At 46.2% G+C, this 15,596-nt stretch overlaps 1 protein-coding gene across 1 annotated transcript in view; it reads right to left on the reverse strand.

Annotated features, from left to right (window-relative positions):
• Nucleotides 1-15,596, reverse strand: part of AKAP13 (A-kinase anchoring protein 13) — a 200,941-nt gene that overhangs the window by 90,984 nt on the left and 94,361 nt on the right. Inside the window, exons 8-9 of the mRNA XM_082291019.1 lie at nt 7,206-7,395; nt 1,060-3,952 (exon numbers count right to left, since the gene is read on the reverse strand). Of these exons, the coding sequence (XP_082147145.1) occupies nt 1,060-3,952; nt 7,206-7,395 (3,083 nt within the window). The remainder of the gene's footprint in view (nt 1-1,059; nt 3,953-7,205; nt 7,396-15,596) is intronic.

Consider the following 15,596-nt stretch of genomic DNA (forward strand, 5'->3'; position numbering starts at 1 on the left):
TATTTATATCATGGCAGACTTAATCATTTAAATGCTCTGTTTGTTTGTTTGTTCAGTGCTGGGAAAGCAAGAGGCACTGTATCGTTTTCTCATAGCAAAGAAAAAATGGCAACTGAAAAAGTTCAGCTGCTTCCATTTAACAGCTGCCTGAACAGGTGGGATACACAGATCAGATTAGCTCCATGCCTCAGTACCAAATTCACCTACCATTAAATCCCAGGCTGGAGCAACAAACCCATTTCTTTTTCATTCAATGTACCCCTTTATCCCCCTTCCTGGAGTTACCTGGAGATGTTTTCCATTAGCTCCTGTTGCATGGACCCAAGGCTTTTATGCTGTCCCCCAAGTCCCATCGCACTCCCCCATCACCACTCATCCACGGGGGATGCCAGTCCCACTTCCCAGCCAACAGGAGCCAGTAAAACTCATCATCCCAGTTCCAGTACTGCTGGAATACACTGGCAAACACCACCGGCTGCTCTGCCCGACAAAAAAAGCTCTGAAGCCCAGAAAAGGCGGCGGGGGTAGGGCTCACTGGCTGTTTTAAATGACCTAATGCTGCCAATTAGGAAGTAGCTTTGGGCAGCTCAGAGGGACACTGGCAGCTGGTTCAAGTCAACAAGCAAAGAGAAGCAGGAGAGACCCGTAGGATCCTCTGTCTCCATATTAGTGAAAATAAAGGGGAAAAGCAAAGGAGTAGCAGCAAGGAAATAAACCCTCATGCCCACATGAAAGCTTGTATCTTGAAGATAAAGTAATCCAAATAGCTCCCTCCCATTAGTTTCTTCTCCAGTGAGGATTTATGTGCAAGAAATTCTGCACAAACTCACAGGAGATGATGTTCTGTCCTTACCTCCAGTGCCAGACAAGCAACATGCATTTGAAGTACAAGTTTTTATATGTAACTACAAATTTTTTGTTTCTCAGAAGAAAAACCTCAAATACTTCCTCTCCAACACAAGCCTCCAGCTGTTACTTCCTTTCCTTTGCTGATGACGTGACAGAGACATGCCTACAAAGACGAAACTAAAAAGTAGGAAACCAATTGATTTTACCTACCTGTAACAGGCTCAGCTTCTTGCACCGTCAGGCTGACAATCTTCTTCTTTGTAGAGGAACTTAAATCCATTTCTCCATTAAGGCTGGCTCCAGCATCTACTACAGTCTGGGGCTCAAGCCCCACTTTTTCTGCGGCTGGTAATTCCCCTGAACAAGGTGTCTCTGCTGCAAAAATCACTGCATCAAAACTTTTTACCATTTTAGGAACTTTATCCAGACAGGAGGCATCGTTAGCCGATACCAAACTCTTCACTCCCACATTTTCCAGTGAGTCAACAGCCTGTAAGTGGCAGGAACACGGTGAGAAGGGCAATGCAGGTACAGCTCGGCTTTGCTTTCCATCGGGCTCAGCCAAGCCCTCCCCCTGAGCTGCTGTGGTGGTGGAAGCAGCGTCGCTGTCGCCGGCCGGACAGACGGTGTCGGTGCTGGAGTCACTGTCACACGTGGGCTCCTCTGCGATGGGCTGAAGCGCTGCCCGGGGCAGCACGCTCTCCGTGTCCTCCTGCTCCTCTGGATATGCTACAACAGGGGCTACTGTCACTGGCCTTGCCACCCCCTTACCCTCACAGGCTTCACTCAGGGCTCCCGCCTCTGAGGCATCCTTTAATTCAGGGGTGCTGCTGTGGGAGGAGATTCGTTGACTGGGGTCTTGGTCTTGGTTCGGCGCCACATTCGGACAAGGGTCAGTCTCTGCACCCAGTGACTCATCTGCTGATGCAGGTCCAAGCATGGTGCCTTCTGCTGCAACTGCTGCTCCAGCCTTGCAAACTTCTTCGGGTTGGACTGTCGCCTTCAGCCCAGCATCCACATTGCTGCTGCTCCCCACAGACGCCCCCAGACCATAGGCAGAGGGTTTCACAACCGCAGCAAGAAGTTCCTCCGACAAAACCCGCTCCTTGCCATTCTCATGAGCCTCCTGCTCAGGCTCAGCTTTGCCTCCTTCAGCCTGCTGCGAGAGGCCCTGCTCCGGGGAGCCCTCATCCCTGGCATGGTCCCCAGGCCGGGCAGCAGCTACCCTGCCATGCTCCCCACCATGCTGCCAGGCGAGCTCTGCTGAGCCTGCCCTTGCCACCACCGCTTCCTGGTTTTGTTTAGATTCCTCATTATGAGTTGCAGAGGGTGTGCCTATTAAATTACCCTCGGCACAGTCTGCGCCCTTGGCACATGGAGCTAATCCAGGGTCGTTACCTTGCAGAGCTGCCTCCTGCCCAGGAGGTGCCACTGCAGCATCTCCCTCCTGACTCACAGCAGGCCCCTCTCCTCTGGGTAAGGGAGAGGGCGATTCCTCCTTGCTGCTCTTCCCCTCCTGCTCCGAAGCACTCTCTGCTTTCTCTGCTCCAGTCTGGGCAGGCTCTTTCTCTGCCAGGCCTGTGCTCACGTCCTCTGGAGGGAGCAATGCAGGCTCACGTTCCTCACGTTCACTCTCCTGAGCAGTGTCTGGTTTGAAGCTGTTGCCCATTTCTCCTTTAATGCCAGTTTGAGCAGCAGAAGGGTGACAGCCAGCAACTTCCTGACCTCCGCCTGCAGAATCTTTGCTTCCTCCATCTCTGCAGCTGCTGGTATCAGTTCCTACTGGCTCCTTTTCACTACTCTCCATGGCTTCAGCTCCATGGTCAGCAATCTCACCACTCTCCCGGCCATGTGCAGCTTCTGCACCACTTTCACTGGAACCATCAACATCTCTGTTTTCAGGTTCAGCATCAGGACCATCAGTTTCCACACTGCCTTCCTGTGAGTTCAAGCTGGATTTTCCATCTGTGCAGCCTGCTTCCACCTGCCCTTCTTGCTCCCCACTCTCACTGCTACCATGGACTTCCAAACCAGGAGCAGATTTTGATGCACACGCAGGAACCTTCACCCCATTCTCTGCTGGCAATGCTTCCCCAGTGCTCGCAGGGACCTCCTGCCTCGCTGTGACACTGGCATCACCTTGGCTTTCCATGAGGTCACCATTTACCTGAGCAGTGCACGAGTCCACATCAGTCTCTTTGTTACTGCCAGTCTTGCAAAGGTCAGCAGAGACACTGCCAATGTCACCCTCTGCATTTGCACCGTCACAGGCCGGTACCACTCCCACATTTGCATCCTCCCCATTCGAACACTCAGTGCCATTGAAACCACTGAGTAAGGGCTGAGCAGTGCTGGATGACTCGTCCTTAGCTGGGTATTTCTCTTCCAAGTTTGCAGTCCTCTCACCAGGCTCTGCCATCCCATCCTCTGCCCGTCGCTGGCCCTTAGCCCTCTCAGGTGCCCCAGTACAGTTCCTGCACTCAGTCTGGCCCATGGCCACATCCAGGCCCTCTGAGGAAGCTGGGGCTTCACCTGCAGCTGCAGCCACAGCAGCAGCACCGTCAGCTGGAGGCTCCTCGGCAGTTTGCACTTCTTGATGGGCACTGTCTGTACTGCCCACGCCAGCTTGATCCAGAACAACTCCAGCCGATGTCATTCCAGCTTCCTCATTTGTATTTCCAGAGGATGGAAGATTTACAGAACCATTTACACTTGCAAACAGGCTCCCAGTGCAGTCCTCATCTGATACAGTCCCAGAGCCCTCTGCAGATCTTAGCCCCGCCTCTCCTTCCTTTTTACACAATATCACTGCGTTTTTACTTTCACAGAAGCTCTCTGGGCTGTTTGCACCCCCCAGGCTAACCGTGTCATTTGGTGCATCATTAAAAGCTCCCAGACTGCTGCTGTTGCATTTCTCCTCCTGCTGAGTTTGGTCTGAGAGCTGCCCAATGTCCAGGTGAACCAGATCAGACAGATTTTCCTGTCCTTCTTCTCTTGCCATTTCTTCTAGGCTCTGAGAGGTAGTGGTCAGGTGACCCTCTGCTCTTCTAACACAGCTGTCTCCAGAATCTCCCAATACAGGCTCTGTCTGCTGCCTTAAACTCTGTAACAAGACACAAAAGAAAAAACAAAACCCAGTTTATTCTGTCATGCAGTTACTCAAGACCTGTATCTACCTAATCCTATTCCACATGAATCCTATTGCTAGTGTCATTCAGGAGAGGGCTACAAATGTACTGCAGGGGGTATTTTACATGTTGGTTTTAGTGGGAGGAGGTAATATTGAAATTATTAGAATGACAGAAACATTGGTTGAAAAGAACATCTAAAGGTCATCTAGACCAACCACCTGCCTGAAACCGGCCCCCTGCCACTGCAGCATCAGGTCAACCATGACTTTATCTTGCCAAACCTCCAATAGAGTACCCAAAGCCTCTCTGGGCAATCTGTTCCTATGCCATACCACCCTCCCATACAGAACTTTCCCTAAATCCAGCCTGAACACCCCGAAGCTGAAATTTGTCTCTCTACCCCCTTGCTACACCATCTGCCATCACTGAAAAGGACTGTAACCTTGGTAATTGCTCTTTGAGAAGCTGTAGTCTCAGTTTGTGAGTGCACTTAAATTCAAGATCAGTAAAGAGCAGAATTCAGTCTACCAAATAATGCAAATATATACCAGCCTAGTCCCAAAGGACTTCAAGCAAATGCTGCTTAAGAGCACCTTCAGATCCCTATCCAGCACTCCCCAGCATTCTTCAATTTTCTCTCTATGGATGGAAATGCTATTTCAGACATGAGCATTGGCTGGCTATGTCCAAACACACCAACTGCCTCCTGCTCCCAGGACTGAACTAATAATCTAATCTATTCTTGAGAACTGCAGGCATAATTAAATATCTGAAATTTATTTCCTAACTGGAAATAAAAATTTCAAAATGATGACATATTATTAAAATTAATACATGCATTATCATGGAACAGTAGGAACATAATCAATTCCTCTCTAATCTGCATTTTCCTTCCAGAGCATCTGCTTTGTCAACCATTTATAGTTTGATACAATCAAACCTTTACTTAAAAAGAACTGTTTCAATATTTCCTTTCATATTCTCTTCTCTGTAGAAGAGAACATATCCATGTTCACATCTTAGAAATAGTGACTTATTAAATTACTGAGCAACCCCAGTCTCTCAGTGTAAACCCAACAGAGCTCCCCACAGGTTTGCTTGGGGTTTTGCACCACAAGCTTTCCAAGGTCACACTGGTTTCTCACGAAGTGCCTGAGACTCTCCACATATATAAAACTCTAATGAACTATGTAAAATCTGAGCTTTTCTTGCATTTATTTGTAGAAGTATTCCCAAAAATACATGCATACTACAAGTCTAGCCTGAACAGCTCGCTGCAAATTTTGGTTAAGTTTTTAGCTCTCAGAGAAATAGAACTTCACACCAAAACTGTCAGCTTGAACACCCTGATTATTAAAGCAGCCACTGATGCATCACAGGGAACTTCTGGGTACTGTATATACCAACAGTGGCTAAGATCACCACTGCTACCTTGAGGATATTTCATTTACTTCTCTTTCCCCACTCTGAGGTTTACAAACAGTGAGCAGTGCCACAGACTCACTGAGTCACAGACCACTAAATGTACTCCTGCTGTTTGCCACGAATCTCCCTGCTATTCAAAGCAACCCTGCTGCCCAGTTCCCAGCTATGCTGTCAGCTATGCCTCCCTGGTTTTGAGGCATCCCAAGATAGGTTAGCACTGGAGGCAGCAGCATGGCATCTCCATCCCTTGTGTAGCATCAGGGATGGCACACGGGGCTCTGCGTGCAGCAGTACCCACAGGCTGCAGCTATTTTTTGCAAGGGCAAACAGCATGCTGGGCATCTGGTGGCTGTAACCCCACAGCAGAGCATGGCAACTGTGCTCCTGGCTCCTAGCCAGGATGGACAGACACAGACAACAGTGACACTTGCTTGGGAACAAGCAGGATTTTAAAAAGGAGAGGCTGCAGCAGCCCCAGCATCCTCATGGTGAAGTCACTCTGCTGATAGCCGGAAAAATACAGCCATCACCAAAGGAAGCCAACAGGCTTTCAACTGACCCAAAATAAACCTAAATGAAATAATTACAGGGCTGCTTTCCAAATTCAAATCAGATTAGATATGAAGTAAAACAGCGGTGGAAAGTAAAGTCTATTTCTGATTTCATTGTCAGGCAAAATGTCCCCAATCTGGCATTTGCATGAGCAAACAAGCAGTGAGCCGGATATGCTTGCCATGGTTTAGTGTCTTTTGATGGAAAGGGGAAGAGATTTCACAGTTAGCCTGGAATTACCACTCATGCCACCAGTTCCTGATGAGATTGGGAGTAATTAACATCTCAGGTACTCAGGAAAGGCTGAAAATAGCTCAGGATGGCCCATTCCCCTAAACATCCCCCCAGCCCACTGGCTGCACACACCAGTTCTCCCCCCTGTTAGTTAAAGCAAGAAAAATATCCTGTTGTTTAGATTCTGCACCTCTGCAACCGCGGATATGTGATCTGATGAAGGAACGCCCACATGTGATGCCAGCTGTGTGACAGACATGGGGGTGTTTCTGAGAAATGGCACAAAAGTGTTCTGATGTTTCACCTTCCCATCCCAACTGAGACCCTGTGGCACCGATTTTTAAGCAGCAGGAGGAAGCCCTTCCAAAGCTCTACAGCTCCTGTGGTCCAACCACCACAGAGCTCGAGAGGAGCACAGTGAAGGGACCATCATGGACACAAATCCTGTGTGGCCAAGGCAGGCTTGTCCTCTAAGTCCTACACTGAAGTGATACTGAAACAGCCATTTTTTCCATCACCCATTGCAGAGACTTTCCTCTCAGTCTCTCTGACCCTGAACTTTCCATCTGAACAGAGATGTCCCCACCGTGCTTACAGCCCACACCCCAAGCCTCACTCCAGAGCCTGCCTTAAGCTGCCCAATGCCTGCCAGACAGGCAGAGGGTCAGCATGTCTCCAGGGAGGTGTTCCTGCACATCCAAGGGGGTCCAAAACTAACAGAGAAGGCAGGAGCTGGAAGCAGAGAGAGGCAAAACAAAGCTGGCACTGCACAGCCCTGAGCCTGCTTCTCCTCTGAGAGAGAACGTTTGCTGTCTAATACAGCTTAATCAGATCTCTCCATGTTCAAATAAGAAGCAAATGGGCAGGTGTCCACCTGGACGCTCAATAATGAATGAGAGAAAACGCCTAGGGAAACATGCCCTGCAGGATGCTGACATGTAAAAGTCCTCCCCAGGTGCCAGGCTGCAACCAGCCAGATCTGCTTCTCTTCCACCCCTTCAGCCCTTTGCTCACCTGGTGGTGGTGGCTCTGCATGTGCAGCTGAAGGTGCCGAATGTCCCTCTCCCAGCTGGCCGTTGTGCCCTCCTTGGCCTCAGCTGTCAGCAGGTACACGTCGAGCCCGCGGTGGTGCTTCACGCTGTATTCCCCCGAGTGCACGGTGTGAGACAGGGTGCTCCACGAGTCCGGCTCCCTGGCTCCCTCCCTGGAAAACAAGGGTGGGTTAGTGGGCAGGCAAGGAGGGATCCTGCATGGCAGGATATGCACGCTCTCCTTCACTCTGGACAGTCATCTAATCATCGGAGTGAGCGCAGCACGGCACCGGCTCCAGGGCCAGACAGACAGATACACACACTCCTCAGTTCTGAAAATTAATGTGATTTAGAGCTAATGCCAGCCACAAGCTTTATTTCACAAGGTACTTCTCAGGTAGAGGCCAGTGGTTTTTATCCCAGACTATGACAGACTAGCAGCAAAGGGCATGACAACTGCTTTTTAAATTGAATTTATCATGGGTGAAGACCACCAAAGCAGCTGTCACAGAACAGCAGACACCTGAAAGGCAGAACAGCAAAGGGACAAGTTGCAAGGAATGAAAACTATCATGGTACAGATGGTGTAACTTCTACACCAAAGCCAGCACACTGCTCACAAACACCCAACAGCCATCAAATCGCAGCAATTTTTTCACTCCTGAAATGAATTTAACTTGCTCTGTGAAACTGCCTCTGTGCAAGATGTTCTCAGTGTTGTTAGACAGCTGTTTTTCTGCAGCACTATCATGGGCTTTCTTTTTACCAATCCAGAGGAAAGAGAGGAAAAAAGATGATGTAGATCAGAATGAAAAATAACTTAGTAGGTAAATGTAGTAAACAGAAATTTCTATTCAGTCGCTCTTACAGAACATCAAACTCTGATGTTGCACCAGCTTGTGACTCAAAGCAGTAATTCCTCAGGTCTCATGGAGGACCTTTGAGGTGGTGAGGAAACACTGAGGTGATCACCAGCTTCAGGTTCATAGATTTCGTTTTGAATCAGAACTGATTCAGGAAACCCAAAATCTGTTTTAATCATCCCAGACAGAACAGCTTGTGCACCACCCCACCAAGCCCTGCATCCCCCAGGAGAGACGTGGAGCCAAACCCCAGGAATGTTACACAAACAGGGGATGACACTGACCTGCTCAGCAGTGCAAGAAATGGGAATTTCCCTGTCTTCCTTCTACCAGGGATGCATCTACTGAGACCCAGCTCCACCTGTGAGCTGGGTTGGGGACTGGACTAGATGACCTTTAAAGGTCCCTTCCAACCCAAACTACTCCATGATTCTATGATGTCCCCTCCCTGCTGCAGAGACTAACCATTTCCAGATCTCCCTTTGCTGCCGAGCTACAGATTTCCTTGGAAGGGGCAGAACTGTGGTTGTTTTCAAATAATTAGGAATTCTAGAAGGTACATAAACAGCAAATGCATGCCATCAAGCAGGTAAAAATGACACATAGATTTCAGCATCTTTGCTGACAAGTCTCCTACTTTAAATGCTGCAAATCTTTCTTATAGGCAAGTGCCCCCCAGCAAGCCACAGGACTATCTCTCTGGGAAGCCAAGCAATCTAGAAAGCAAAGTCATAACGAGCAAACACCATGATCAGCAACAGGAATGGGCAGAGCAGGGTGGGGAAACGGTCAAATGGTTCATCACAGGCAGGAAAACCTGTGCAGGCAATGGTGGTGGCAGTGGCTGCCCCTGCTCTGCCCTGGCACAACCAACCACCCCCTTCTGTGACTCATTTTGGGTTAAATCCGCAAGGAAATTCAGACAAAGCAACGCTGTGGCTTCCACCATTCACCACCATTTATCTCAGTCATGACTTGACTTCAGCAGAATTACACTTGATTTAAGCAGAATCAATATTTCCACAGAGAAACAGAAGGAAGCATCCAGTTTCTGGTGGTGATTGGTATAAATCCACAGAGGCACTGAAGTCAACTGAGCCCTTACAAGCAACTAAAGAAATTACTTTCCTTTATCAAGGAAACACAGACATTTCTGTCTGGAGTATTTTTCTCTTCAGCTGTGTATGAGAAACCACTGTACTCAGGGCCACTCTCGGAGTACAACGAGGCAGTCAGCACAAAGCCCACAGTCACCCACTCATGGGGACAACAGCAGCTGGATTAAAGAACTGAGTGCAATGAATCTGCTCCACTTTCTCATCAGCTTCAAGGGCCCTCACAGGCATCTCCATATCAGCACCCACAAAGCTGACTGCATGACTCGTTGAGCCTCAAAGGGCCCTCAGCAACTTCAAAAGGCTCAATCTGGAGCAAGATGACAGGCAGAGTCCCCTTCAACACCATGAGTGTGTCCACCCCTCCAGCAATCCACAACCTTCACATGGCCCAGATGGATCAAACAGTCACTTTTGCTTACAAAGAGAGCAGTTTCTTTTCATATTCAAGCTGCCAGTCTGTGTTACACTTTATGAAAAGCTTTTAACCTTTTGAGAAGCCAAGAAGTTTTTCACATTCAGCCAAGTACAAACTCTAAGCTCTCATTTTTAGTAGCAGTCACCTTTGTTACACAAAATTAAGCAGTGAGATAGCGAATGGTTCAATCTATTGCCTCCTTCAAACTATCCCTTTCATACTCTGCTCCATCCCAGCACTAATGGTCTGGAGCAGAGGACAAATGAGGATTCACAAGCGTTAACTCATTTTCCCACCACTGTTCCTGTTGTTCAGGCAATCACTTCCAAGGCCACGTAGCTCTTTTGAGAAGACACTCCTGCTCATTTGCCCTCATACACTGAGCTTCACTGTTTGTGCCTTTCCTGCATATCTCACTGCAAGCCCTGGCTTTTATTGAGAGATGATAAAAACACACTTTCTTCCAGGAAAAAAGCTTTGCTGTTATGCATTTTGTACTTCCTGGCTGTGAAAGATGCTTATTTTGTCCAGACTTGGAATTTTTGTAGTGGTTGTATAGGAGTGCATATCCAAGCTGCTCTACTAGGAGATAAAAACAGATACGCAAATACTTACTGAAGATTTATTAGCAAAAATATGTATACAAACTCCAGCCTTCAAGAAGTTTGAAAATCTGCTTTTGTTCAGCACAAAAATCCTGCTTGCTACAGTTTGCCAGCAACAACGGAAATCTGTCTTCTTAGGAGATTTAACCATCCTGGATCAAATCTTTCTCATCTTCCCTTTTCAACAGTTTCCCATCAAAATAGGTAACAGATACCAGTGAACTGAACATTTCATAAGAAACATCTCTGAGCTCAACTTTCACAGAAGAAAGTATCTTGGTTAAAAAACCAAGGACTGCTTGAGAAGGCTGATAGTGTTCACTAGCTCTACCCTCTGCACAATCACGCCATGACCCACTGAAAAAGCCTGGAAGAAATTCTCCAGCTCTGGTCCTTGCTGCTTCTGCCCCATGGAGGCAAACCCAGAAGGGAAATTTTTGGTTGAAAGAAAGGACAGACTTACTAGCCTGCCCTTCATCTGCAGAAAGGTGGCTCAAAGAAGAATGACAACTTCAAACAGAGAGAGAGGAGAAGCAAAAATACTTCAAAATACTCTCAAGGCCATGTCCTGCTCTATCTGGGAGCTGATTAGATTGGTGAAACTACAGAATCACATCCTGCCCATCTGGCATGTAAGACAAGATGATAGATCACAGAATGGCTTGGGTTGGAAGGGACCTTAAAGATTGGCTAGTTCCAACATCAGTAGGGACACCTTCCACTGGACCACGTTGCTCCAAGCCCCATCCAAGCTGCAGGAAGTGGTTTTTATTTAAACCTCCCAGCACTGCCCAAGTAGACTGGTCCCTTTTCAAGGCACAGCCACACTGTGCTCGTGTGCTGAATCTCTCCTCATCTGGCAGGGGAACAGATAGTGAGTGGCGGAAAAGGGAGAGGAAAGCCCACACGGCACAGCTCCTGGCTTCCGGCAGATATGGGCAAGAGATTTTTAAGAAGCAGGAAGATAAGTGAGAAAAGGAGAACAAAAGAAAAAAACCAAACCAAACCACCAGATCAAAAGCTCTGCCTGCCCGCAAAAGCTGCAGAAACTGTTCAGTAACAAGGGTCTGAAATTCAGACGTGCTGGTGCTCGCAGCAGGCGTGTTTTCCAGTACCAAGAGACAAAGTTTGAGCCGGAGGGGAGAGGAAGAGGAGGGAGGAAGAGATCAGAAAATGAATGAAAAAAAGCCTCAGTGAGTTAAGCAAAACTTTGTGTTAGGAAGATTTATCCCACAGTTTCACAAAGGGGCAAGGAAGGCAGTGTGGAAACTCAAGGTTTTATTTCCTGGGGATATCCCCTCCAGATTTCTGAGCTGAAACAAAACAAGCTCAGTAGCATTGCCAGCTCTTAGGATCTTACTGCAAGCCTGACAACATCTGTGGGTTTATTTTGAAAGCAGCAGCACCCAGATCCATGTGGTAAAGAAAAAATGAAAAAAAGGAAAAATCAATTAAAAAAAAATTTAAACAAAGCCTCTACCATTATGGCTGCAGTGAAAAGCCAGGAGATGCCAGAATTTAGACGCTCTTATCTGTTAGGTAAATAAAAAAGTAACTAAACTGAATTTTAATCTTACATTCTTTTTATTACTATTATTATGGTATCACAGTGAAAATACCAGATCAGACAGACTGTAATCTGGGATAAACAAGGAATGGTGCCTATAGGGATAGGACTGGTGGCGATTGGGCACCATGCCCACAGCATGGGTAATTTAAATCAACCAACAATCCCTCCTGGGGAAACCCAACACCCACACTCAATGCAGTCACCAGCAGTTAAACCAATCTGAGAAATCTGACCAAACAGAACTTCAGTGTTATTTGCAGAAGTGTTGGGGTAATGGAGGCTTTGTATCTGTACGATCAACTCTGCACCCAAACCTTCCGTGATACACAAAACATTAATGCACACAAACACTTTCTTGCTCCTCCTCGTTTTTACAACCATCCATATGCAGTGTATATGAGACCTAGAAAACATGTGCAACCAGTATGTGCTAGCATGGGTTAAAATACACCAACCATTTTCAAATTTAATAGAGATTTAACCAACACAGAATTCATGCTTCAGGTGTTTCCAACTGTTCCAAACGCCCCAGGGAAGTAGAAAAAAAAAATGTTTCTCATATAAGAAAACTCTATGTATCGCTAACTAATTTGAATAGTTTTGATGGTGAAAGAAAGAGTTAAGTTCATCTGATGCAGAAATAATGACTAACCCCTAACAGTGCCTCACACAAACATGAACTGCAGTTGTGGGTTCTGACACCAAACTGAATTTAGGATTGCATAACCTACCCTTTGATATCAGATTAAATATTTAATAATTGAATTCAAAATATGTAATGCTAACTTCTCATTGATCAACACACTATACAGCAGCAAATCATAGAGAAAAGCTCGCTTGGTCCTCCAACAGCTGCCTGCAGATGCACATATCCTAAGGGAACATGTCCAATATTTCCAAATACAAAGTCTGTACCTCTAAACCCAAGCATTTCTTAGGCCTCAATGTTAATTATACATTAAAAAAAAATATATAGAAATACAGCTACTAACTGTCATCAGCTATATTTGCCAAAAAAGTACAATCTGCATTCCATAAGAGTAACTGTTATTAAATGAATTTTCCATTTGTTTTATTTTCAGAGCCTTATGTAACAAGAAGGATGGCCTGCTCAGGATGTGGAGCTGTAGGTCCAACACAGAACCCAGTGCTCACCTGGAGTCTCATCAGCAAACAAAGGAAATTTAAGGTGGATCTATGAAAAGCACTCAAGAGTGAAAACAGATGCCATTTGTTGCATTTTAAATAAAAAACCACCATCATGGAGACTACTTCAGCAAGCAGTGTTTACAGCTAAAAACAGCATCTCAGATCAGGACAAGTGATATGGAAGAAGAGTTGTCTCTGCAGAACATCTCCACGTGCTGCAAGCAAGCGTGATTGGTGGCTCTGCAACACAACCCCAAGAAGAAGCCATCCCTTTGGCTGCCTCTGGCACAGCAGTCTACGAAGTCTTCTTCTACAATAATCTGTTCAAACTGCAAACCCTACCATGAATGTCACTGCTGGAAGCAAATCTGCTAAATATGAGCATCCTAACTGGGTATGCAGCTAGCCCATGCCTGAGGCCAAAAACTCTGCAGTTCTGGGAAACCACTTATCTGCATTTTCTAAATTTATCCTGAAACAGAGATGGTCTCTCATAATCACTTACCAACCACACAAGGCTGTCCAGCACTTATGGCTCATATAATTTTTGGGAACACTTCCAGATCAGGATTGCTGGGAGAAGGGAAATAATTTCTTCTCATATCTTAGCAAATATTCGCAGATCTCTTCTAAATCTCTTCTTTCTCGTCCTCACAGGTCTGTTTCCATGATCTCCCAGGACTACAATTTCTGAGTGGGAAATCAGAATCACTAAAAAGCTGTTTCTATCACATAGACTAAGCCTTCTCTCTCTTCTGTATTCAGAGGTGGCTACATACAAAACAAAGGAGAGGAGGGAGCCAAAGAATGAAAATACAAATCTTCATAGGGACGTGGGAACACACCAGGAAGTCAGTAAAAGTTGGAGCATGATGTGGGTGAGTAGGTGGAAAGAGAGAAACACAAACTCTTCCTGCTCCATCATGTTCACACCTGGTTGCCCCATCCTCCCACTCCCAGTACACTCCTCTGCTGTGGCCAAAAGAAACCCACAGCACCTCAGCATCTTTCTAATCATGATGTTAAAGATATTAAATGATGGCGTTTCAACTGAAAATCCTAAGAAACACACAGCCACAAAACTAGACCCTGTAGATCACTGCTTCTCCCACACTGCTCCAGACACACTACTGTCTGCAGCTAAACAGCATCTCCTTAACACACCTCTCTGAGAGTCCTCTTTCAGTGCCCTTCCAACATTTTTGAATCCCTCTTAGCACATTAATCTTGTGCCATCACTTGTAGAGACAAAGTCAGCTGTTCTCCTGCCACACCACAGCAAGCCATACCTAAAACCCAGCTCCCCACATACCAATCAAATGGATTTGTTGCTTTGGTTTGGAGTCAAAGAACAGATGGAGAAACATCAGCACTAATTCAATAAACCTTACAGCCCCTGATTCTGCTTAGCCAGAAATAAAATATATGTATACCATGTGACCAATTTTAAGATCATGCTTAAACACTCTGCTGAACATGAACTGGGTATTTCTGAATTTAAACACTTGCTTAAAGGGCCTGCTAAATTGGGGTGCAAAAAAAACGAACATGCAAGGCAAATCCTTTTGCAGCCCTAGCTCAAAAAAGCAGAAAAGTGTATTCAGCTATAAAAGTAAAGCCACTGAAAAAGCTTCCTTATTTGAGAGGCACCACGGAGATTACAACCCAGACTTCATCAATTACTTATGTAAAATAAGAACAATAGCAAGTGATAATCATGGATTGCAAAACATTCCCAAAACCCTTCTGCTGCTACCAGCAAGTTATTCCTCATGTGTGTTAATTAAATTATTTTAATTTTGGAAATACAGACTTGTACCGATTTACAGTTTCACAGACTGAGCCTCCTGATTGTTACCAGGAAATCTGAAGGGAAGACTAATCCCAGAGCTGTGCAGAAGCACTTTTGGGCAAAAAGCAGAGAAACCAGCAAAAGTGAAAAAGGTTTACAGTAAAAAACTCAGAGACTGTTGCAACTCTTTGCAAAGATTAGAAAAATGCAATTTTAATTTTTTTTTAAATCGGTTTTATTTTTCTCTCTCTTCCCTTTTTCAGAGGACATAAATCACTCTCAGCTGTGAAGAAACTACAAGTGTTTGGCTTTGCTGGGGATAGAAATGTTACTAGACAGAAATAAAATCAGCAACCAGGTCAGTGTTTGTATGTTTTACAAAGCAGCACTTGCAACCTCTCTGCAGTCCCGCACGGCCCCGGTGTCTTGGAGCCATTTTCCCCACTGCTGTAAGAGCCCTGCAGAACATGGAGCTGGCAGGGGATTGTGTTGCTGCCCTGACTGCACTGGGCAACACCAACTCCTGCACTCTGCAGCTGTCCAGTTACTCACAGAGTTCCACCAGCCTGTTTAGTGACTGTGCTGCCTCGCCAGAGCCAGCGCCCTGCAGTCAGCATCAACGCTGGGGAGCGACAGGCTTCAACCACAGGCTCTTCTCTCTGGAACTCATGCCTACTACTTGGAAAAGGTTGAAACTCAGAGGGCTTTGCAAACTGTGCCATTTCCAAAGTTATCTTTATATATAAATCTTGATATATTTATTTTCCCTATAAAACTAGTGCCCTTCTGCACTGCAGGACAGTGTTTACTGTGCAGCTTTCATCTTGGAGATAAAGCAAGTCCCCTCAGGAATGATACACAA

This window comes from Coloeus monedula, assembly GCF_965178545.1.
Source record: "Coloeus monedula genome assembly, chromosome: 14".
NCBI classification, from domain to species: domain Eukaryota; kingdom Metazoa; phylum Chordata; class Aves; order Passeriformes; family Corvidae; genus Coloeus; species Coloeus monedula.